This window comes from Pectinophora gossypiella, chromosome 3 (genome assembly GCF_024362695.1).
Source record: "Pectinophora gossypiella chromosome 3, ilPecGoss1.1, whole genome shotgun sequence".
In the NCBI taxonomy this organism is placed as follows: domain Eukaryota; kingdom Metazoa; phylum Arthropoda; class Insecta; order Lepidoptera; family Gelechiidae; genus Pectinophora; species Pectinophora gossypiella.
In genome coordinates this window covers 10,796,844-10,816,669 of record NC_065406.1, presented here as the reverse complement: position 1 = coordinate 10,816,669, position 19,826 = coordinate 10,796,844, and the positions used below count along the sequence as shown (strand labels likewise).

Genomic DNA, 19,826 nt, shown 5'->3' with positions numbered 1-19,826 from the left:
TATTGCAATTTGACATTTGCGCGTTTATAAGTAAGTGCGCAATGCAAACAATTGATAACAGCCTCCGTGGTCTAGTGGTAATAGCGTTAGGCTCACGATCTGGAGGTCCGGGTTCGATTCCCGATGGGGACATTGTCGAAATCACTTTGTGAGACTGTCCTTTGTTTGGTAAGGACTTTTCAGGCTTGAATCACCTGATTGTCCGAAAAAGTAAGTTGATTCCGTGCTTCGGAGGGCACGTTAAACCGTTGGTTCCGACTATTAGCCGTAAAAACACCTCTACCAACCCGCAGTGGAGCAGCGTGGTGGAGTATGCTCCATACTCTCTCCGGTTGATTGAGAGGAGGCCTGTGCCCAGCAGTGGGACGTATACAGGCTATTTATTTTATGTTATGTTATGTTCTGTGTATCGTAGGTAAAAACTACAGTAAAAGCGACACTAAAAATTCGTTAAAACTATTTGTATTTTTGTTGCGGTTTACCTGTAATATCTAAGTAGACAAGCCTACAATAATGTAATGGCGCCTTAACGGTTTCTATACCAGGGAAAATCCACATTTACTCACATAGTCGGCCTTGCACTTCACGTAAGATCTTGTGATTCAGTTGAATCATTGCTTGAGATTTGCCTTATACGTTTTGTAGTAAATATTCAGGTAGGTAGGTAGAATGATGTCGATGCTAGAAGACTCGGGTCTTTTATTTATACTACTAAAACTCGCCCTATCTCTTTCTTGCAATTATCGTAAGTGAGGGACGGCACTATTATTATAAAATTCTATTTCTTAAGTTTGGAAAGGCGAGTCATTGTTACTTATTAAACAGGAGCGGTGAGTGGCATTTCTCTTGCGTTGCCTGTGTAATATAAGACCCTATTTGCCAGTGTATGTCTCCCTTGACAGTGACCTGACAGGCGTGCGTACGTACACGCACGCACGCATTGCGTACGGACACGCAATACGCACGCTACTCGACTATCAGGCTTCTTTTTTATTTATGACTCTGGTTTGAATAAGTCTTTGTGATATTTCGCGTTTGATTAATATATGTACGTTTCTCCGTTTGATAGTCAACTGAAGTATTAAAGGCACTAACAAGCGTGTTACGTGTTATGGAGCTCTACACGATGGCTTCGTAGATAAGCTGTCATTATGCAGCTCATTGTAAATTATTTTAGGATACCTTCATTATAACTGTGCTTCTGCTTGCCCCTATAGTGTTAAAATATATTATTTCCAAATCAAATGTAATCTGTATGTATATTTACTTAGTGATAATTGAGATTAAAAGGCAAAAACATCAAAATTTAAGTATTGCTGGTGCAATACGCTTGAGTTATTTATAGGTTTCATGTTTTGGCGCCCATATTGTGACCGTTTTTTACGTGAGTTGCAACCTTTCGAAATTTCGATTTTATATATAAAACTCCTTTTTATATTTTTATTGTGAAATTACTTCGGGCTGATTTATGTTGACGCAAATGTTTTTATATTATAAGTACTTGTACCCGCATTGGAGCAGCGTGGTGGAGTATGCTCCATACCCCCTCCGGTTGATTGAGGGGAGGCCTGTGCCCAGCAGTGGGACGTATATAGGCTGTTTATGTTATGTTTATGTTATGTTAAGTACTTGTACAAGGATTTACTCATGAGCAAGATTTACACAGATTTATAAAGATGGCAATGCCAATTGACTGGGTCGTAAATATCTCAATTGAATGCAGTCGGAATGTGTTTCAAATGCAAGTGTCAATTAAGACAGGATGCCATTTATTTTAGTTCCCAGCGATGTTAAAATAGCCGTTGTATTTATCGTAGTACAAGTACTTGAGCACTCTCGAGCCAAATGCAATCTGCAGCACTTGAGATAAATCCACAAGCCAAGTCAATTACTAATTATTTCAGGTAGAAACTTCTGTTTATTATGAGGAGCTCGGTGGCGCAGCGGTTAACGCGCTCGGTCTGCGATTGTTGAAGTTAAGCAACGTGACCACAAAAAAAAAGTTTTCATCTCGAACTCCTCCGTGCTTCGGAAGGCACGTTAAGCCATTGGTCCCGGTTGCATTAGCTGTCGTTAATAACCACTAATTCGCACTGAGCCCGCGTGGTGGTGTAAGGCCCGATCTCCCTATCCATATCTATCCAACAAGTGGATGAGAAACTGGCGCATCAAAGCTAGCGCGACGAAGTCAAATCACGTCACATTTACCCTCAAACGGGGAGATTGTCCTCCAGTGAAGCTCGGCGAAGATACTCTCCCACATAGTTCTGTAGTTAAATATCTCGGTTTTCATCTTGACCGAAGACAAACCTGGAAGGAACACATACAAATGAAGCGTGATGCACTTAACCACAGATTCAGATCCTTACAATGGCTACTAGGCAGAAAATCGAAGCTTTCAGTCAACAACAAGATACTGATATACAAATCAGTGCTCAAGCCAATTTGGACATATGGCATACAGATCTGGGGTTCTGCCAAAAACAGCAACCTAGAAATCCTCCAGAGATTCCAAAATAACACTTTCAAAACCATAACAAATGCACCATGGTATACAAAAATGAACGAAATTCACGACTATTTACAAATGCCCACTGTTAAAGAGGAAGCAGAGCATATTATCGAGCCTTATAGAAAAAGGATTGTCCACCATGAAAACAGGCTTGCATCGGCCTTAAGTGAACCACTGCCGCTGAGACGCCTAAAAAGGCAACATATCTGGGACAAACTTCAGCAGTGAGAAACAAAATGAAGGCAACCTGACACTGGAAAGGCATGCCTAACATCCCACTGGCAATATAACGGAACTGCTTATGGTCGAGGGACCGATCGCATGTTAGCAGAATAAAAAAAAAAAAACTCGAACTCCTCCGTGCTTCGGAAGGCACGTTAAGCCGTTGGTCCCGGTTGCATTAGCTGTCGTTAATAACCACTAATTCGCACTGAGCCCGCGTGGTGGTGTAAGGCCCGATCTCCCTATCCATCCATAGGGAAGGCACGTGCCCCAGCAGTGGGGACCTTAATGGGCAGGTGATGATGATGATGATACTACTTTATTTATTTATTATTATTTTCGTGTTATTATTATAAACTTATAATTGAGAAAGTAGGCCATTGTTTTATAGTAATTTTAAAACAATAAAACTTGAAATTATAATCGATTTTCAGCTAGAACACAATAGTTTATTATAACAATACTCTTGCGTCGTATCAGGTATGAATAATGCTTCTATGCTGGACTAGGAGTCAATAACAATATAGAACACGTTCTTCGGTAGAAATGGATATTATTATATCAATAGATATATTAAGATCAATTATATTTTATTGATACATTCAAAAGGCATTTATGGTTTCTATTTATAGATAACGTTGATGTGTTCTTATATCTAATTTATAAAGACTAAATTCTCTCAATGAAGCTAAATTAGTGGGAGGTTCACTATCTTTAACAGGGTCACACAAACAATTTTAGAGATTATATGACTTGATAGATCCATTCATGTCGTTTTAGATTGACAATATTATGGTACACTGTTACTCTTGTTTATTGTCTAATACTCTTGTTATTGGCATCGACTTTACAGATATGTAGAACAATATAGAAAAGTGACAAGTTACCATGTATCTCTCTAAGTAGCGTCGGCCCACTATGACCAACATGGGTGCCATAAGTGTTTAAATAAACTTACCTATTAACACTTGTATTCTACAGTCAAGTGAACCAGAGATGTTCCTTTGCTGATTGAATGAATTGAGTGTTGCTATAAAATGAGTATAGTAGGGAGGTATCAGTACCGTTGCAATATCAGTTATGAACCGTGACGGCGCATTCGGACGAGAAATTTATAATGTTGGGTAATACGGCCTTCAAGTCTCCGCCGCCAGTCAGACACCAGCCAGCCATTAGTTCCTGCCGCGCTTGGTCGACGGACTATAGTTGAGATCACACTTACAACATGGTCAGAGAATCCATAGATACGTTCCTCAAGTGTGTGGACCTCATATTCCTCGATATAAACGAAATACAAATGCTGCAAGACGATAGAAGTGAGTACTTGTTACATAGGTACAATAGTTTAAAATATATTGCACAAAGAATAACGTTTTTGTTTTATGTAAAGCACTTTGTACATAAAAACAAGCAGTAAAACATATTGATCAAGGTAAATAGCATAACCGATAAGGTTTTATTGTTTTGTATTGCCTTCCAAAGGCGAAGGAGTTCAGGAATTTACAGTTGGAAATTTTACAGTATCTATTTCCTTATCGAGACTTTAACTACCAATTACACTCACTGTTTACGATTGGACTAGTACCGTAAAACGTATTAACTTGAGAGCGGTGAACTTGTAAAATGGTTCAGGTTCCGAACAAGTTGACTCCTCAGTGCGAACCAGGTGTGTTGGTTTATGTAATTTACTGCAACTTGTAACTTCCAGAACATTGCTACTAAAAACTCACATGATGTTCACATACTTTATACGCTGAGTTTATCTACTTAACGGTACGTTCAACATCACAGGAGTTTGGCTAAATTTTGTTACAGCTCTTTTATAATCAAACAACTTTGATAGAGGTATCGACTTATAAAACTATTGATATTCTTACAATGTCTAAGTAAACAAACAGGGAATAATAATCAATATCAATAACATTGATTGCACACTTGATTCAGTATTGTCCGGGACCGAATGAAAACAATAACACTCAGCCTTGGAGTTAGTCACTCACGTGTGACGCCGGCGAGAATATTTTTCTCCTATTTGCATGTCAAACAAACGAAACAAGAATTACAGCTGGCGGCTGGCGGTTGTGGGCCGGCACTGAACACTGAACAGTGCACTGCGCGGCGGCGAGCGAACGCCACGCGCCGCCATGCTATTTTAAACCACTAAATAAAGTACACAATTACGCGCTGTAGAGCCCCGCGGACACGAAGACACGCCGCCCATCGCATACCCAAGATACGGACCCGTTTATCGCGCGATAACTCCGATATAATGCTCCTTGTCATTTCACTTTTTCAACAATGTTCAGTTTTGAGTTTCTGAAGCGGTGGTACGGTGCGTTGTATAATTTACCTTCAGCATGTCGTGCCGGCATGGCGTGACGTGGGTAAACAGTGTTGTGACGAGTGTTGGTTTGCAGATGGCGATAAGGAGTCCGACGGGCCGTCCGAGAGCGGCGACAACACGTCCGAGTCGACCCAGGGCGCCCCCAGCGAGCCCGCGCAGGAAAAAGGTGATCATTTCCTTATTTTCTCACTTATATTATAACTGCAATTATTTCCTCGCCAACAATGTATGGATAAGCACGATTAATTCGTCCAAACAACGATAAGAGTCGCACTTATGTCATGAAATCAAGACACAGCTTTCGATTTATTTGAAAAATATGCTGTTTACTAACTCATTTTGTATCAGCGTTAATGTTATCAAATTGTTTTTTTTTGCGTTTTTTTGATGAACCATAGCTTATGTTATTCCACCTGAACGTTTATTTACTTCAAAGTCATGTTCTGATGGTTATAGGTACACGAAATTGGAAATATACCTACTGTTCCTTACTATAATTTATTTGTTATTAAAATTAGACGCATTAACTATATTATTAGTGTTTTTAATTCAATTGCTTTGAAGGTCAATTGTACGTTTGTTTCATTGTATTACGTTTTATTTGTAAGATACATTTCACATGATAATATTAATAATGAATCTGCGTTTTTACCATAAAAACAACAGCGAAATTATATGCTATCTCGCATTTTAGAAGCACCAACGTAATTGGTCTCTTATCAAATGACAGTTATTCCGTTCAGCTGAAAGAATCTTCCAGAGATTATTCGTAATGGTTACGATCATTGAAAGCATAGTATATTTGTAGACCAATTAAAGAAAGAAAGAAAGAAACGTTTATTATAAAGGGACACCACAGTAACAAATATAAAATAAATAACAAATATATAATATAGAACACGGAGTAACACATAAATTACAATCAAACACATAATAAAAAATAAAGAGACAACATACACGAGAAATACAAATAATTGAGTGTATGGACTGGTCCACGATGGTGGTGGTCTCCTTTATAAAAGGGCCTCACTCAGCATAAGCCGCGGCGCGAGCCACGACGCTGGTATTCTGTGCTATAATATGTATGCACAATTATACTATGTATTGTAAACTATACACTATACCATAGGATTACGAAAGTATATATAGCGAAGGTTGGTGGTAGGGCTGGCAGAGGAAGACCTAGAAGGACGTACACTCAATTACACTCACTTGAAACTTGCATTGGCACTACACAAATCTCGCGCCCTGGTCGCCTAGTACTTAAACTTAACCTTTACTAAGCACGTGTATTAACACGTTTTCACATTATAATGGGAAACACTTGGATACACACTTATTACACAGAGTTAAAATTCAAAATATATATTTTTTGTCTCCGAATTTCTCTACTTGAACCTTGAAGTATCCTTAACATTGTTTACAAGAATTTATTGATATAACCCTGAACCTGGTTAGTGCAACTGTACTAAACTATCATAACTCTAACTCACAATGGCCCCGATTCCTGCAGACACTTCCTAATTTAAAGTTATACCTGTAATTTTTATAGTAAGTAGTAACCGGTACCAACAGCTTAACGTGCCTTCCGAAGCGCGGATCATTTAACTGTCGGACAATATATATTGTATGCATTAATAATTTATCGTTGCAGAGATCCTGGACAGCCTCCGGCCGGTGTCGCCGGACGCGCCGGCCAGCAGTAGCGCGCCGCAGCGGTTCCTCAAGATCAACGTCAGGCATATCACTGATGGACAGGTACGGACATCTATATTAAAAAAAAAAATGTCCACTTATTGGACCAACCCGCACTGGAGCAGCCAAGTGGAGCTCCATACCCCGTCCGGTTGTTTGAGAGGAAGCATGCGCCGTGTCGTGAGGAATATACAGGCTATTTATTTATATCATATACACAAAATGTTGACAAAAAAAAAATATGGTCAGAAGCGTATCTATATCTGCATGAAGATTTTACTTGGACAGGCACAAGATTGTACAACGAATATATATTTTTTTACCTTTGATGGGTTTGCTCTTGGCCCCAGACTTGCCCGAAGGCATTGACGAGGCCTAAGATGGAGCGAGCTCGCCCAGAAGGTGCCTGTTCACTCTGGCTTTGAAAGCACCCGGGTTATATGCATTCGCAAATACTGATGATGGCAAAGAATTCCACTCCCTAGCAGTGCGCATAATGAAGGACGATGCGAAGCGCTTTGTGCGAATAGTTAGGATATCCACCAAATAGGGATGGAACCCGGCCATATGTCTGGAAGTCCGAAGATAAAAGGGGGATGGTGGAATGAGCTCGTGTATAAACAAACTTAACTCATTATTACACACAGATTATGAAAACCATACCTACCATTCAATACTAACTACTTACTCATTTTCCCAAGATATTCAGTTGTAAGTAAGTAAGTAAAAAGTTTATTTCCTCTACAAAGAAGAATCCATAACAAAAGACATTTGGTAAATAAACTATTACGTAAGCAAGGCCTCAGTCTATTTATTAAGGAATAAGTAACATGAAACTGACTTTATATTTTCTTGCGTCTCTGGCATATAACCAAAACAGGGAACAATATCATAGTTGATACAGTGTAGAACCTAGTTTGACTTGGCTCCTAACTGACGGACAGATAACAATAGAACTAATCGTTACGACTACCGGTTCGCCTTCAGACTTCTTTAAATATATTTTTACAATGATGTACATTTTACGAGAGAGAGAGAAGACATATACCCAGCAATGGGTGCATGCAGGCTGAGTAGATAAATAGATAGTACATCCTACCATGCGGCATAAAGATTCTAGTATAGTATGTTTTAAAAGCACAGGTTGTACCTATTGTGGTTTAAAATTGATATTGTTTCTGCTATTATCCAACTGTACCAATAATTATTAAATTTTTGTGGCTATATATACATTTTATATTATATACATTTATGTACGGTCACGAGCATTACCATGTCACATTAACTTTTTTGACAAATTGAACTGTAAGTCTCACTAAATGTCAAATATGTTAGTGCGACAGAGTCCTAAAGTGGGTACGTTATATTGCTCATGATCATGACTGTACATATGTATATACAATCTGATCAGAAATATTAAGTCATTAGTCCGAATATGGGGTATTTGAAAAAACACTAAAGCGATGTGTGTCATTCGCAAATGACACTCAAGTTATTGTTGTCAGATACAAAGTTGATATTACATTAAAACACTCACTAATCAACGACTATTGTTCTTGTACTATGGTATATAATAATAATTAAATAATCTACCTACAAGTCAATAAATACTTATTCGATATAAGTAGGTTTATAACATTGTTTTAATGAGTTATATTTATATTTTACACAAAGGATACATAATACATTCGTTAGAATTAGAGATCATCAGAGTGCAACTCCTATAAATAAATACGTACATATGTTATAAACATAACCTAACAAAAAACGGATGTGCATGAAAATTTGCAATCTAACTATAATCATATATAATCGTTGCAAGAACATAGGAAATAGGTATTTAAGTAGGGTCATTTGTGACAAAAACATCGCTTTGAAACACATTTTTTCTCAGAATACCATAATTTAACGTGAAGATAATAACATTTCATTGCGTATGTATACACAAGTGTGGTGTATTGTGATGCAATACTATTTCCGAGAAATATACGACTTGTATTTAAGAAAGAAGTTAAGAAAGAAACAACAAAAAGTAACTCTTATGGTAGACTGAATGGGAGTAAACTTATCGGGGAAGCCGAAAATCGACATATTGTGTCCTGTCACCATATGGGTCGTCATATTCATCTTAGGACTTAATATCAAGAGTGGCTGCAAGTTGACTTCTTTATTATAGAATATATTACTTGTGGCTTCCGTAAAGTTCCGTGGTCCAGTGGTTGAGCGTTGAGATCACAATCCGAAGGTGCCGGGTTTTTCTCCCGATGGGTACATATCACAAAAATCCAAGCTCTTGAATGACAACCATCAATGAATCCACCAGCTGTTGTCGCTGTAGTCGAAATCGACTGTAAAGCATCATCACAAAAATCACTTTGCGACCCCTGGATTGGTTAGGCCATTACAGGCTGTCATATTGCAGGTTGTTACATGAGTCATGTCAGGGGCCTTTGGCGGCTCAATAGTAATTTTTTGACAAGAGTAACTCTGACGAGTTACTATGATTGTACCAGGGTAGAATCATAGTAACTCGTCCTTTAGATATTACGAATGTGAGTTATAATGTATGTAATTCGGTCTCCAGGGCGTGGTATCGGGCGTGCTGCTAGTGACCCCGAACGCAGTGATGTTCGACCCGAACGTGTCAGACACGCTCGTGATGGAGCACGGCCCGGAGTCGTACGGCGTCATCGCGCCGATGGAGTACGTCGTCAACGCCGCCATCTTCTACGACATCGCGCACATGCGCACGCACAGCTCCGACCATAACATGCACAAGTAAGTTACAGCGAATATATTAAAGACAGAAAGATCAACGACAACAACCTATTTGAAGCACTGTATTTTATAACGCTGCTCGCTGGATGTTGCTTGCTCTCCGACACAGCTATTGTCGGATCTGGATTTGCACAATAGAATAAAGAATAAGACTATGTATAGAACTCCGTAACCCGCAGCAATTCGTATCGGACGCCGACTTCACCCCCTCTCGGGGTTTAGTCTTAAGAGGAGTAAAGGAGATACCGCGCGAACTGTCCGTTTCACTCGCACTTACTCGTTTGCGTGCCTGGGTATGCCTGAACCTCCCCTATATATTTATGTTACCACGTATATGAGACGATTTTTTGTCTTCAAATGCCATCCTGGAAAGGATGTCTTGGCGAGCTCATTACTTCCAATAAGGATAAACAACATTTTATATTGCATTAGTCTCCACCATAATTAGTAAAGTCCATTATCCTTTTAAATCCAACTATTGTTTAGATATTGTGTCTGGAAATTCCTTAAATAACGTTCATACGTATATTACTTTTCCTTTACCTCATTCTTTGCAATAAGATTATGCATTAAATACATATTTGCAAAAAAACTGTCAGTAACGTTATCAGTAATTGTTTTGACATGGCTTTAATTCGTTGTTTGAGGTTTACGCAGTTATTAGCATAATTAAAACACAATACCGGGTTCTTACCGCGTTAATCAGGGAGTCTCATATCCCTGATTAACATGGTAAGAACCCGGTATTATGTGTTTTAATTATGGCTTTAATTGTCATACCAAGGTCATTTATTATCTTTTATTAACTGCAATATACTGAGTATTTTGAATAATAAGGGACGTGTTAATGTTTATGTACTTTTTTTTAATTTCAGAGCTGAGCAAGCTGAAATATACTACATGAATAAAGCAGAACATTCTCCCGGAAAGGATTCACTTCTAGTCAAAGTGAGTGTCACTTCTAGTCCGTCACAACACAATAAGAAACACTTTATTGCACAAAACGAAGTTTAAAGTAAAAAGGAAGAAAAAAGTTAAGAGTAGTTTAAAGTTTAGGGCCGAAGACAATAGGGAAACCACTGCTCTGTTTTTCCATAAAAAAAACTAGCATGAAGAATGCTACACCGACACGAGCATGGCTCTTAAATTAGTAATGATCGCACAAAAACTACCATAAGAGGTCATAGGTCTAGAGACAAAAAGTATTAATACCAGATAGTCTTATTGCTGAAACATTAGACATTTTATACTGTTTGGTATAAGCGCTAATATTAGAAAACCAACTTTTTGTTTTTTGCGAGCTATCCGCAATAAATATAGTTCGTTTTTTTTTTTTCAAATTCCATGCAATTTCAAGAAGAAATAACTAAAAATCCACACACTAACGTTTGACGCTAACGCTAATGTGATCGAAAACCCGTAGCTTGACTGTATAACTATTGTATTACAGTATTCTTTTTATTGCTTTTCAATTTTCTCTAATGTAGGTGAGTTCCAGAGGTGAAAACGAGGTTGCTATTACTAAGCACGAGACTGGTGACTAAGGCGTGTTAACGGTCATAAAACATTTAAGTCTATTACCTGACTTTATGCCTCACGACCGAGGCCTTTGCTAGGTGGGACGTCAATTGTATCCAGTGAAAACAGTCGTATTGCAACAATTGACAACATTTCATTTTTACTAAGGTGCCTTAAATCGAAAACCATTTCGAGATATTTCTATGATTTACACAAAACACATTTTTTCAGATTTTTTAATTCAGTAATAATAGAAATATATTGAAAAATCCACGAGGTCAGAAGAGGAAGGCATAATAAGTTCAGACCTTTACATAAAAATTATAAAAAAAGTAAATGTCATACATAACATGACACTTTGTTTGCGACTTGTTTTAAATACGCATGCAAAGGCACATTACATTATACTGCCTTCATTCTATCAATGGCAGAATCCAATTTTCAAAAAATATTTTTTGTAACTTCTAGTGGAAAAATCTTGAAAAGAAAAAATACGTGTCTTCTATTTAAACAAGTACTTTCGAAATAGCACAAAAAAACCACGGCTTAAAAATTTGAAATGTTGTCAATTGAGAGTTATTTCTTTTAATGATTCTGTTTGGCTGAACAATAACATGAGAATAACATTTTCAATGAGACTGAATTATATTGCAATGAAGCAATGATCTGTAAATGAACACTGATGTTCAACAAAGGAGTATAATTAACAATCATACTAGTATCCCACGTTTTAATAATGTATCATAAGAAAGAAGAAGTCATGCATTTTAGATCAGACATGGCTTTACCTGAAAGGTAACGAGCCATGTAACGGCCGAAGCTTGTTTCTGGCATTTTTCTTTACAACCACTTAGACTACGGGTAGGGTATACTTACGCATACAAGTTTACATACTCTTTTTATTATATATTTGCACGGTTACGTTATCACTTGCGGCGCGATAAATATCGCGGATTTTGAATAATGGTCGTATGTGTACGTAGACAATACGTACGTCATCCGTGTAATTTGTCGAAACCGAGGGTATCTATATTTTTCAATATAATCTAACGTAGCATCCCGTTTGATTCCCCGATGGGGTACGCAGAGGTGTGCGGTATATACACCCATTCCTCGCGAGCTATGTTTAAGTCCCCGGCACAAATCCTGGAAACTACGTGATATCATTATATCTTGTATTTTTTTCGGGTTCCCTGAAAAGAGACTAATACTTATGAGTGGTTTCGTTTGCAGGACGAGACATTCCCCGAGCTGCAGGCGGCCGGCGGGGAGACAGAGGAGGGGAACGCGGGCGAGGAGCGGCCCGGTTCGGAGGAGGACCGCGGCGGCGCCGCCTTCCCCAAGGCCTTCGAGAGGGAGCTCGTCACTCCCACTGCTCTACAGGTAACTAGCACTTACTTGAATAAAATATAGATAACAAACCCCACCCTTGGTTGCCACCAGAGTGGAGAAGAGAGAAAATGGCAGACATGTGCAGGAATCGACCAATCACCGCGAGGGGGAGATCGACGTAGCGTCTTCTCTCTCGCACACTGTGATTAGTCGATTCTGCATCTCCAATCATCTCCTCTCCTCCAACTTTAATGGCAACCCACTAGATAAGCCTACCAGAAATATAAAAACTTCCCTCGCTCGTTGTGGCTAATCGATTTTTGTGCGTCTCTGTTTGACTTCCTCACTCAGGAGAACCAACTTCAGAGAGCGCTGTGATCGCATTTTTGTTATAGAAATTATTTTTTAGTTTAGCCACATAATAGCGAAGGTTTTTATTATATTTTCTGTCTGGCTGTAGTGTCGTCACACTTTAGTAATATATTGTTTAACTTAGATAAGCATTGTTGAGTTTAATTTGCAAGATTTTATTTTTTGGGCAAATAGTGATTGTCTTCTTTACCGTCATCGCCTGTGTTAGTCGACCACTGGACAGGAGGATACTCCCTGAAAGAGTGTGTACAGACGTTAGTTTGGATATAACATTTACCAATACTTGGTCAAAATTTTATTACTAAAAAAAACACTTATTTTCTATCGTACGGGTTGTAACTTTTAAGGTCTATGACTGACCTTAACCCTGGCGTCATAAAGCCATCAAAGACATGGCTCATGTAATGACTACACAAAATACACTGAAGGATTCTGACATTTGCAGCAACAAACCACAGAAGACAGGAGGAAATCCTTACTGGATCAACACTGGGCTATACCAAGCAAGGACAGAATGTCCATTGATCAAGGGAGCGAAGTAAGATTTTATTTTAATCATTTTCATCTATTAAATATCACTGCTTGTCTTTTTGCAATTATGCTTTGTTTTATTTAGTAGTTAATGTTTTGCAACTTAATTACTGAAAGCAAAATAGTTGATACGTATTTTGTGCTTTACCACTAAAGATTCAAGGGCTTAATGTACTATGGAGATCCGATAACGAGTCCTCGAAAGTTTTAACTTTTTTTAGTTAATTTCCATAATCTTTTCTAGCAATTGTTATTGAAGTCTTGTTAAAATTACACTTGTTAATAATAAATTGTGAGTAAAATTATCTCTTATAACACTGAGATTTACTCTGCTCTTCTTTTTAACTTTTCATTTATTGTACTTTATATCTCCTGTTTTATATCCCTTAATCTCTGTCAAAAGATTAAAGTTTCACATTCTAACCTACTAGGCTCCGATGTGAGGCTAAAGACACCATTTCAAGTATCTTACGTGTCACCAGGTATCGTCAAGCGCAGACCAAGGCAAGGAAGAAAGCCTGGACGCGTCAGTAGGCGCGGCCTCGCGAGCCGAGTCGGCCGAGGGCAACGACCCTGGCGAGGGCGGCGAGGCAGCGGACGACGCCCAACACCTCGTCAAACTATCCTACCACGACTCCGGCATTGACATACGCGACCCCGTACTACATGTAACCCCCACCAACTCCAAGAAGGTGAGGCCTTTGGTAAATATAAACGTTTCATTGATAATACAACTAACTTGAGTGTGGAATGCCAAGAAATTGGCGCTCTGTTCTCTCTCTTTCCCGTAAGGCGTCGGCGATAGCCTAGTGGATTCAGTAAGTGTTCTATTGATTAATGATTGCATACGATCAAACTGCACATGCGCAGTCGATCGTCGTTTATAAAGTGAGTTCTTTGGTAAATATAAACTTTTAGTTACATTTTATAAGTGCTGAAGTTCGACTTAGCTTCTCATTTTTTTAAGTCGATGTTTACTGGATGTGACCACCCAACCCAATGCATTTTTCTTAGAAGTGGTTTCCTAGTTCCTGGTGGATAATGCGACTAGAGGCCCTGTTCATGCAATATTCCCGTTGTAATTTTTCTGAGGAAGCTACTTCGATTTACATTTCTTTTTGGAACACATTTTGCTACTCTACTATTGAGCTTTATATATTATATAGAACACTAGCTTTTTGATATCTAGAATACAAAGTTAATTTTTACTTTATTAAACATTCTCTAATGATAAAAAAACTGTTAACAAACACTCGTCTACTGCACTGATATCTTATATAATATATTCCCATTACTCCCATTACCACACTGCACTATATATCCTCCTTTAGCACACTGACCCTGGCACTAACACGCACGCTTTTCTAGGGCGAGCACTGTCTAGAGCCCGAGTACTACCATGAAATCGATACTATCCCGGAGTCGCCAGAGAAAGAAGCTTCAGTATTCGAGTGGCCGCCCGACCACGACCACTACATCAGACACCTCAAGTATAACGACCATAGATACCCAAAGTATTACGATGTCCAACTCGATGAGGACATGAGATCCCTAGACTCTCATGATGAGGTATGGGGGTCGGCAGAAATTCTGGGAGTTATTCCTGTACTGTGTCGTATCGATTTGGGTACTTTGTTGTTTTCAAAAACGGATATTCTCTACGTTTGATGGCCTTGGCTCCGTTCGTTCTCTCTTGCAAACTATATCGGTGTTTATTCTTCTTTTTTTTAGTTATAAACTGTCTTTTTATGTCCAACGGAATCTGAATAGGTGCACTTTATTGTCGTCCAAGCTACCTTTCCGTTCCTGCACTGTCTTCTTTTATTATCTTCAACATATCGGTGTCGAGTGTAATCTCAACTCTTTCCTTTCATCTTTATTTCTAATGTTATGTATGTGTTCAATATTCCGTCTATATCTATTTTTTTCTCATTGCATTGTTCTTTCAAACCATCGGCCGTGAAGTGGACGACAGCGGGCAGTGGGGCGCTGGTGGCAGCGACTATAAAACAAACTAAGCGACGCCGCTTACATACATTAATTAACAACAAAAAAATATAATAAATAGTAGTAATTCACGGCGCACCCGTGCCTTATAGGTGTTCCACAAAGTCCATTTTTCGAGATCACGCCGCATCGTGTCACGTGACGATGTCGTACTGTGTTTGTGTGGTATGGTAACCTGGTAGTCCTGACGGCGTGCTTGTTTCAAAATCGCTGCCACCCTCTCTCCGTTGTCGCCAAATTCGCTGCCATTATATTCTTGAACCCAATCTGAGTTTCCACTGCCCGTCCCCAGGTATACAGTGACGCGGACATAGTCCTATCAGCGGAGTGGGTGCCTCCAGTGTGTCTGCCGCGCGCGGAGCCACCGCTGTCGGCACCGCCGCTCGGAGAGAACGAGCGCGCACCACGCAAACCTGCAGCCGTCTCTTTCTCGCTCGATGGTAGTGGTAGCAACAACCAGAAGGAGGACAGGGATAAACCTGATAAGAAGAATAAGGTAAGCTTGAATAATTATTAACGCACCTTTTATAAAGTAATTATTAATTCTACTCGTGCTTATACGTACTAACAGTCATCTATGACAACCAACTTGCATCCAGTGCTTGCAATCTCATAAACTTGAAAGGGAATGAAATCCGAGTTCATCATCATCATCATCAACCCATTAACGTCCCCACTAACGGGCCCAGTGCGGATTGATGGTTATTAACGACTGCTAATGCAGCCGGGATCAACAGCTTAACGTGCCTTCCGAAGCACGGAGGAGCTCGAGATGAAAACTTTTTTTTTGTGGTCACCCATCCTATGACCGGCCTTTGCGAAAGTTGATTTACTTCAACAATCGCAGACCGAGCGCGTTAACCGCTGCGCCACCGAGCTCCTCAAATCCGAGTTATGATAGTTCAAACGAAGCGAATATGTCATTGTAAAATAACTTTATTTTCCTCAGATGCTAAAGAGGCTCTCGTACCCGCTCTCCTGGGTGGAAGGCCTGACCGGCGAGGGTACGCAGGGGTCCCAGGGCTCTCAGGGCGACTCTCTGCCTACCTCCGCTGACAGCCACAACTCTACCAGCGTATTCTCCAAAGTTTTCAACAGGTATGTCTTGCTTGTATAAAGGAAATGTTCCATCTGGTCCAAGAAACGTTGCTTTTTATACTAAATTATATCAAAAATGAATTTAAAAAAAAAAAACATTGATCCGTAATTGATTTTATGTAAATTGAATAGAATTTGGCCTAATTTATTTGAAAAAGAAAATGAACGTAAATTATATTGGTAACTAGTCCCGGACGAGCAAGTATTCTTGGACTGCATCCTCAGTACATACGCACTGGCTACATTGTGACAGTAGTGGCTGACGTTGCGCGGCTCAGACTACCGAGCACATCGCTCGCTCACTAAGTCACCAACCTAACAACGTTCACTAACACTAACGCACACATATCCACATGCTAGAATAAAATTAATATTGGGCTCGAATTTTTCCTTTGCTACCTGGATGCTAACCGGATTGTCGCCATTGATTGGTACCTAGTTCTCCAATGAACCTAGTGGAGTTGGGCACTGGTTTGTTCCTGAGTAAGACGCCCTCGGAGGAGACGCCGCACGACGCGTTTTCGTCGGGGTACGTGCGCGCACGCCGCTGCTGACTCGATGTGCCGACCTATGTGTGCCTTGCCGGCCCCGAGCCGCGTCGACGACACCAATATTGTAATATGACACGCTAGTACTTTGACTGGTTAAATAACAGCCAGGGAGAAAGAGGCTCGTCTATTTTAAAAATAGAACTGCTTGACAAAGTATTATTCGATAGAATTTTGCATTTTAAACTTAGAACGTTTTTTTTTTAATTTTGTAAAATTGTTTTTGAGTTAGTCAAATTACTAGCCGTCAGGTGTGCGTCGCCGCGGCAGACCTGTTTAGCCTCCTGTTGTAACCACTTCTCTAGGCATCTCCACCGGTGTTTGTTATTTCTTCAATTCCTTTGTCAAGTGACCGTTAGTACATATTCGTCAAAAACTAATTTTTTCGTTCCTCTAATTGTGCTGAATGGCATGTTGTATATGTGTTAGGATAGCAATCATCATGAGGTAGAATTCTTCATAGAGAGATTCATGTCATTTCATTCTATAGGAGAGATTTCATACAAATGTTTGTCCTATGATCATGGTCACCCATCCCACTACCATTTACCTTATTGGCACCCTGTCTATGTAAAACCAATTATGAACAGTTCTAAGCATGTTTAGCTTTAATACGCTAAGCCGATTTTTATATAATTGTTGTTAATCTGTTAATTGGAAATATTTATTACACTATAAATATGGCTATTGATGTTTTTCCACAGGTGCAGAATAATCGAATATATTTTTATTATTACAATTTCTTTTTTCACTGCAATTTTTTATTTTTTCTCTATACTTATTTAAAATTGTTCTCATACTATAATAATATGTTCATTTGAAATATTTATCTCTAATCTAACATCTCTCGAAGACAGTGTAAACATACTCGAATTTCTTCAAAAGAAAAAATAAAAAGAAATAATTCAAAATTCAAAAGAGGAAATCCGAGTATGTTTTCATTGTTTGAGTGTCTGTTAAATGCGGTTAAAACAAAAATCTTTAAAAAAAATTCACATAGGATGTGCTCGAAATGAGTTTTGGCAAACTTTGAATTAGACATACTATGCATTTATAAAATAAAATAGAACGCTTCGAGAGCTGCAAGTCCAACAACTCCCACTAATAAACCGTGCTAAACTATATGGTATGCGCAGACGCAGCTCGCTGGGCGGATTCGGGCGCGCGCCGAGTAAGCCGTCGGCGCAGCAGCCGCGCCTCGACTACCGCAGCATGGTGTCCGTCGACGACATGCCTGATCTCTTCGCTTCCTTTGACAGTCAGTATTGCGTTATAATATTTTATATCCAAGATTTTTAGGCAAAAGTTCCTATTGCTACGCTCGCTAACGTAGGAATATAATCCAAGCAAATCGAGATGCGTCGTCCTTGACGGAAGATTATACAGAGTTTAAGCAAGTCCATCTTGGCGAAGACCTCTGATCTGGCAGTTGGTTCTGGAACAATGGGTGTCTATCAAGTGATCAGGTTCTGCCCTCTTCAGTTGGAAGACATAATCAACTTTATGTAATATAAAAATACGACAGATGTTGGCTTAGAACAACACTATCAGAGTTTTCCACTACAGCTTACTTATTACCTTTCTATATTAAACAGTCAACTGTCTAAACCGGCGAACATGCATGATATCTTTGATAAGAATGATCGTAATAAGTGGAATTCTGTTGTCTCTGCCTACCCCAATGGGAAATTGGCGTGATGTTACGTAATAAACATCTGTGAACCGCCCCAACAGAGTTAATACCGCGGCCGGCGCGGCCGAGCGACGACCCGCCGCTGTACCTGCGGCTACGCATGGGCAAGCCGGCCGGCCGCCCGCTGCCGCGCACCACGCCGCTCATGTCCTACGGCCGCAAGCGCATGAAGCCCGAGTACTGGTTCGGGGTGCCCAGAAACAGGTGCGTGCTTTGAGCTTCTGCATCTCTGTAATTTCTATGCAATTGATTTATCGTAATATCTACTTCAAAACTTATCTGTCATTTTGCCAATTGATTTGTTTACTTGTTAAATGTTTCCTGTATCAGTCTGCTGTGTTAAGAGATAGGGTTCGATTCTCGGCTGAACAAAAGGATTTTTTAAATCCGTGTAAGAATGCCCATACCGTAGCTCACTTACATTTGTCTATTTTTTCTTTAAACTAAGAACACCTATCTAAAACAAAGCCCTTTGTTTTCGGGTATCAAGAATTTTCTTTATCCGAATGATCATATGTTAATATGTGTTAAGTTTAAGGGTTACTTTCTAAGTTTCCATCCATCTAACCTTGACTTGTCTCACGCAGGGTGGATGACCTGTACAAGTTCCTGACCCACTGGGTCCCTGACCGGTACGGACCACTGGGCGACGTATCAGCTCAGGGCTACGAACTGATCGACAGCGACACCGAGTGGGACGACGATGAGGCCAAACCTGGACAGAAGGTAAGACCATAATTTGACGAAATACCATAGGATAAACTAATGAGATGGAAGACCAACCTTAGCAACCCTAGTGTCAGGGTTATTATTTAGCCACCAAAGGTCTCTAACATGGCTCTCATGTAACGATTACGTCCGCAACGTGATAAAATTATCGAGCACTTCAATTAATTTTGTCGAAATCGAAGTTTGTTTTTTTCCCTACATTTATTTGCCTGCATGTGATATTTAGGTTCAGATATTAGCACTAATCGACAAAACGACATAATTATATATATATCGTCAGAATCGATAAAATGACCGTGACAGAATTTTATCACGTTGCGCATATTAGCCCTACAGAAAACTCAAAATCGATTCAATTTTATTCAAAATTAGTCAAGCTTATTATTATTGCGTATGGCAGACAAATATCCTGCTTGGATCAAATATCCAGCTTAAGCTCCCCTAACC

At 39.5% G+C, this 19,826-nt stretch overlaps 1 protein-coding gene across 11 annotated transcripts in view; it reads left to right on the top strand.

Annotated features, from left to right (window-relative positions):
• The window catches only part of LOC126381879 (nuclear receptor coactivator 7), a 107,833-nt gene that overhangs the window by 57,357 nt on the left and 30,650 nt on the right, over window positions 1-19,826 (top strand). For 7 of the 11 annotated variants that reach the window (XM_050031424.1, XM_050031423.1, XM_050031418.1 and 4 more), the window contains 12 exons: window positions 5,152-5,244; window positions 6,733-6,836; window positions 9,358-9,551; window positions 10,427-10,499; window positions 12,303-12,452; window positions 13,219-13,311; window positions 13,787-14,008; window positions 15,604-15,807; window positions 16,261-16,409; window positions 18,094-18,215; window positions 18,692-18,854; window positions 19,238-19,376. In XM_050031424.1, the coding sequence (XP_049887381.1) occupies window positions 5,152-5,244; window positions 6,733-6,836; window positions 9,358-9,551; window positions 10,427-10,499; window positions 12,303-12,452; window positions 13,219-13,311; window positions 13,787-14,008; window positions 15,604-15,807; window positions 16,261-16,409; window positions 18,094-18,215; window positions 18,692-18,854; window positions 19,238-19,376 (1,706 nt within the window). Of the gene's footprint in view, window positions 1-4,834; window positions 5,067-5,151; window positions 5,245-6,732; window positions 6,837-9,357; window positions 9,552-10,426; window positions 10,500-12,302; window positions 12,453-13,218; window positions 13,312-13,786; window positions 14,009-15,603; window positions 15,808-16,260; window positions 16,410-18,093; window positions 18,216-18,691; window positions 18,855-19,237; window positions 19,377-19,826 lie in introns of those variants that run through there. The other 4 variants (XM_050031432.1, XM_050031431.1, XM_050031421.1 and 1 more) reach the window with 2 other exon arrangements.